The following is a 5786-nucleotide window of genomic DNA, read 5'->3' on the forward strand; positions in this document are numbered from 1 at the left end:
AGTATTACAAATTTCAATCTAACCTAACTTTTAATATAAATTTACAAAAAAGTATTTAAAATTTAATAAATATACTAACAGGTAAACTAACATCTCTGATTATATTATCAAAATAATAGTTTTTTGACATCTATTTTATCACTTTTTTATTTTTTAAAAATAAATTAGTGAAATTTTATGATATAATTATTTATTACTAGTGTAAAAGCACCGCCTTTCCCCAGGCATATAAAAAGCCTCTTACACTGCTGAGAAGTCAGTCAGTCTATGTTTTTTAATTATTTATGCAAAATATTGTTTGTTTGTTGCAAAATAAAAATTTCACGCTAGTATTACAACGTTTTTTTCTTTATCTTCGTTAGAAATTCTTTTTGTTGAAGTTTTTTAAAAAAAATTAATTTTTTTTTAATTTTAAACATTAATATTTTACAGAGACTTATTGATAACATCGTTTAATTTATTTCAAAGTAAATTAAATAGTAAAAACAATAAAAATTGTTTTATTACGCTACAAAATTGCATTGTAATTATTTTTCAAAATAATGGTCATTCTACATTTTTGCTATTTTAGATGTTTTACATTAGATAAAAAATGTAGCAATATTTTGTTATATTAAAATAATTTATATTGTATTTTACAAAATAATAATTTTATTGTTTTATTTAAAAATGATAACATAAAAATTTACATCAACACAATAATATTATATTTAAATGATATGATGTTTTCTTATATTTAAAACTTATTTTAATTAACGTTTTGATATAAATATTATTGTAAAAAAAAAATGATATAAATTTAAATTAGCAATTTTAGATTTCATTAAACTAAGGCATTTAAATTTTTTGTTATTTTTCTGTTTCATATATATTAATACTTTTTTTGACATCATCGTATTTTAATTATAATATTAGTCTCTTCCAGGACTGCAAAATAAAGTTAATAAATAAAAGATTTACTTACACCTTCTCGAAAGTTTCATATACATCTCTCTTTTTACGTCTACCCATTCGTTTAAATTGTGCAGTTTGTTGATTCAATAGACTACCCCTTCTTTGCTAAATTGAAGATTATAAATTAATTAAAGATATAACATACCATGCTTTGAGCTTGAAGTTTCATATTATGACCTCTGATAAAGCCATTAAACCCCCAACCACGGTTTGGACCATTTAGTGAACCACGTCTCATTGAACCACGTCTCATTGAACCAGCTTGTCCATCTAAAAAAAGTTATTATTATTTTAGATAATATAAAAAAGTTTTAAAAATATAAACTTACGAAATTGGGAATTGCAGTATTTGAAAGCAAAGATAAAGAAAAGAAAAGAATATAATATAAAACGCATTTTGAATTTTGATAAAACTCACTCCATCTATATCTTTTATACTCAATTTAAAGTGTTTAATAAAAATAAAAAATCATTTGTATATTTGATAATTATGGATAATAATTAAATAAAAAAAATTAATTAAATATTTTTTTAGTTTTTATTAAACAAATTTTTTTTGTTCAAATAATTAATTAATATTTTTGATTGTAAATTTAATAATAAGCATTTTGAATTTTTTTTACATACCAAATTAGTTTATCAAAATTGGTTAAAAAATACGAAGTTTACATTGCTGAAATTTAAAAAACGAATTATTTCTTCTAAAATTACAAAAATTTTTTTTTTGAAAATTTTAAATGAAAAAAAAATTTTTCATTTGTTGTAGTTTATAAAACATATTTTGGAAAAAACATAAATATTAAAGACCATTTTTATAAAATACCTTTATTCAAATGGAAAAAATATTAATTATTTTAGACAATTACCTTATTATATGTCTATTATTCTGTTGTTTAATTAATGTAAAAAAATATTTTAAAAAATAAAGAATAATGATAAGAAATTTTATATTAAATTTTATTTATATAAAATGATATTATACCAATTATAAGCAGAAATATTTTTAAAATTAAATTATTAATAAAAATGTCATACTTATGAAATTAGATATAAATTTTCAATAATTCATCAATATTCTATTAACAAAGATTTGTTAAATATAGTTTTAAAACAAAATAGAAACAAATATTAACAAAAGGCTCTGTTCTAATTATAAAAAAATAATTTTTATTTTAAGAAAATTTTAAATTTATTTAATTCTTTTTTTTGTACTTTCTTTTAATGCCTTACATAGGTTGTCGTTACAGTACTATTTAAGATTTTATTATAAGTTGAATTAGTTTGTATACAAAATATTTTAACATTTTTTTTATTAACATATAAATTCTTATTGTAAGTATCTATACAAATTTAGCTTGATCGTTCTTGTCGAAATCTTTAGCATCGATAGTATTTATTGCTTCTAAAAAAACATTAAAAAAATATGATTTTTAATTTTATAAATTTATACTTTAAAGATTTAAAAAGTTACATTGTTTCAAATTTTTAAAACTTTAATAATAATCAATTATTTATTAAAAGACAAATATAAAGAGCAGATACAATAAACATAAGAGTACTTTTATAACAATTTTTTATAGTAAAACAATTATAAAAAGTATTATATATTAATAGCCAACATAATAAATTTATATTTGAATGTTTTTTAATATTCAAACATAGTAAATATTAAATTTTTTTTAAACTTTTTTTAAACATTATTTAAATATATTTCTTTTAAAAAATTATTTTAATTTAAAATACAATATAACAACTAATATTATACAAGAAAACATTTGTAGTATAAAAATAAAAAAAATTTTAAACTTTTTGATAAATTAAAATCATATTAAAATTTTATTAATAGGTTTTTTTTTTATTTTTAAGTAATAGTTTTTAATCAACTTCAAATAAAGTTAAAGAGTATTTTTCTCAACAAATATTATATTTTATAAATAATTTTTCTAGTTGACATCTAACAAGTATTTTTTTTTTTTCATAAAACATAATTAATTAATCTTTTTTAAAATATAATTAAGTATGAATTAGTTGTATACATTATCAATAATAATTATATCATCATACTTTAAATAATTTTTAAAAGTTATGCTATTTTAAAAAATTTGTAATTTATATGATTCTTGAAAATACAAAATAACCTTATAAAATAAATTGGTTTCTAATAATAAAATAAAATTAATCATAGTGTTTTTTTAATTCATTTGATAAAACAATTGAAATTATATTTTGATTTCATATTAGTATAAAATTAAAATTTTTAGTAATTTATTCATTTTCATTCGTATCGTAAATTGTTTCATAACTCCCAATAATTATCTTAACATATGGGCTCTATTATCTTATTTCTTTTCTGCTGATTTAAATTCATATTATAATACAAATAAATATCACAAATAAAAATTTATTTGAAATTCAATATTACAATTAATAATAAATACTTTCTTAGATAATATAAAGTGTTGACGGCTTTTATTTTAAGACCATCTTTTTTAAATCTGTTTTTTTCAAATCATGATCTACGTTTCCGTTTTCTCCTATTTTCCTTCTTTTCAATGGTAGCGAAAGTGTGACATTACGATATCAGTAAATGTTTATCATTTTTTAACTATATCAAAAAATATGTAAACGTTTTTGAAAAAAAAAATATAATTTTAATATTTAGATAAACCATATTTTGCTAATTTTTTTTATGAAAAATCATATTTTTTAAAATAAATATAAATTATTCTTGCAATATTATTATATTTTTTAACATCTTTTAAAAAATCAATTTAAACAGAATATTATGTTTTAAAATATTATTAAATGTTGTGCTTCTAATAATACATATCTTCAAATTTTTTGAACAAAAGAAAAGTTTTAAAGATATTTCTAACAGGTATTTTGAATAATTCTTTTTTAGAAACATAATGAAAAAGTATGTTTTAAAAAATTAAGTTTTTATTTTTATACATGTTTATTTATTTCTAAAATTATATCTTTAATATTATGCATGAAATAATTCTCATATATTTAACTATAATACAAATTATTATAAAAAATTGCATGAAGATAATATTTTAAGCAAAATTTTTTTCAAAACAAAAAAATTATTTTTAGTGACAAATATATGTTATGTAAATTCTGATAATATTAATAAAAGTTTTTTGATTTCGATAAATATTAATTATTTACTTTTATGATTTACCAATTTATTTATATTTAACATAATATAAAAAAATATATTTTATTACATTTAGTTAATTTATGACTTATTAAAAATTAAATTTTTAATGCATTTAATCAACAAAAATATTAAATTAATGAAAAAATATAATAAATTAGGTAATTGATATAAAGAGATTTTTAAAAAAGTTAATGCAAAAAATTTGAAATTTTTTAAAAAACCAAATTATAATTAATTATTTTATATGTATGGTTAATTTTAATTATTAACTTAGCAATTTAAATCAAAAAATAATTAAAAAATGAATGTTTATATTACAGGTTATTTCACGATATATTTTTAAAACAAAGTTATCAAAATAAAAAATATTTTTCTTCCTGATTAAAGAATTTGTCTAATTACAACAATTTTATGTTTATCAAATAAATATTATATTTTTAAAATGTAATTGTATTATGTTTTGAAATATTGTTTTAAATGCTTCATAAAATTTAATAATTACTTGGAATATAAGAATATTTCGTAAATATTAACAAATTGTATTAAAGATCATTATTTTAAAAAAAATTTATGACAATTTAAATAATTTTTAAAAAAAGTAACTATTTTTAAAAGAAATAAAACGTTTGTAACTTTTAAAAAAATAAAAAAAAACAGTATAAAATTATGTCTAGTCATTATAAGAGAGTCTTATATATTATATCTAAGTAATTTCTATAATATATTCATTTTTATTTTGAAGATGAATAATTTAAGACTTGTATAAATTTTTATTTTTCATCGTCAAAAATAACTCATATAATCATTTTTACAGCCTTTTGTTCTGTTAACATAATTTATAGAAACATTTTTATTATGAACTATAAGTTTAATTTACAAGTATAATTCCAAAGGCTAAAAAGATAAAGTTAAGTAAATAACAGTTTTATGAAAATTTATTAAATATAAAAAATAAATTTTTGATATGATACTGTAAATATGATTCATACATCATATTTTGGAAAAGAAGAATATATTTTGGGAAAAAAGAAAAAAACAACAAAAGAAGAAGAATATATAAAGGAAAAATAAAAAGAAGAAAACACAATATATAACTGTGATAGTTATTTCATATTATAAAAAGGTACCTGAAGACTTTCAGGTACGATTATATATATTTAAATAAACACAATAAAACTTTTATGGAGGTTCCCCTATAAGGACAGTAGGGATGAAAAAGAAACTACAACTAGAGACATTAAAAAGAGCCTTGGATAAGGCAGGCAAGCTAAACAACGACCTTGAGAAACTATTAACGGACTACTGGATGAGAGAAGAATATGACGCTGCACAAGAAATAGTGGATGGAATATTAGAAGACTTAACTAGAAATACAATGAAAACTACGGAAAACATAGAACACAACCGCGACTGGTTCAGAAACGACGAGGATTTGAACAAAACTAACGTAATCAGAACAACACAGGAAAACATGACATCAGCAAAACACACGAAATTAATAGAATCAATTAGTACAAACGATATACATGAAAAACCAAAAGGAATAATAACTGATATGTGGGACAAACTGAGAACATTTAAAGAAGATACGACAGTAGAATTAAGAATTTGGCTACGCCGATATGAATTGGCTTTGGAAATGAAGCATCCGGATCAATCTAGAAAG

The 5786-nt window shown here is 18.4% G+C and overlaps 2 protein-coding genes across 2 annotated transcripts in view; one reads left to right on the forward strand and one right to left on the reverse strand.

Moving 5' to 3' along the window:
• Positions 1-911: 911 nt before the first annotated feature.
• SRAE_X000037700 (Hypothetical protein) lies at positions 912-1350 on the reverse strand (the record flags this gene model as incomplete). The annotated part of the gene is made up of 4 exons (XM_024644715.1): positions 912-927; positions 965-1059; positions 1100-1224; positions 1284-1350. The coding sequence occupies 4 exons, from the start codon at positions 1348-1350 to the stop codon at positions 912-914; spliced, it is 303 nt and encodes a 100-aa protein (XP_024510246.1).
• A 4076-nt stretch (positions 1351-5426) lies between these two features.
• SRAE_X000037800 (Hypothetical protein) overlaps positions 5427-5786 on the forward strand; it is a gene marked incomplete at both ends in the record, with an annotated part of 405 nt that continues 45 nt past the window's right edge. The window contains one exon of the mRNA XM_024644716.1: positions 5427-5786. This exon is cut by the window's right edge and continues 45 nt beyond it. Within this exon, the coding sequence (XP_024510247.1) occupies positions 5427-5786 (360 nt within the window).

Source organism: Strongyloides ratti (assembly GCF_001040885.1).
Source record: "Strongyloides ratti genome assembly S_ratti_ED321, chromosome : X".
NCBI classification, from domain to species: domain Eukaryota; kingdom Metazoa; phylum Nematoda; class Chromadorea; order Rhabditida; family Strongyloididae; genus Strongyloides; species Strongyloides ratti.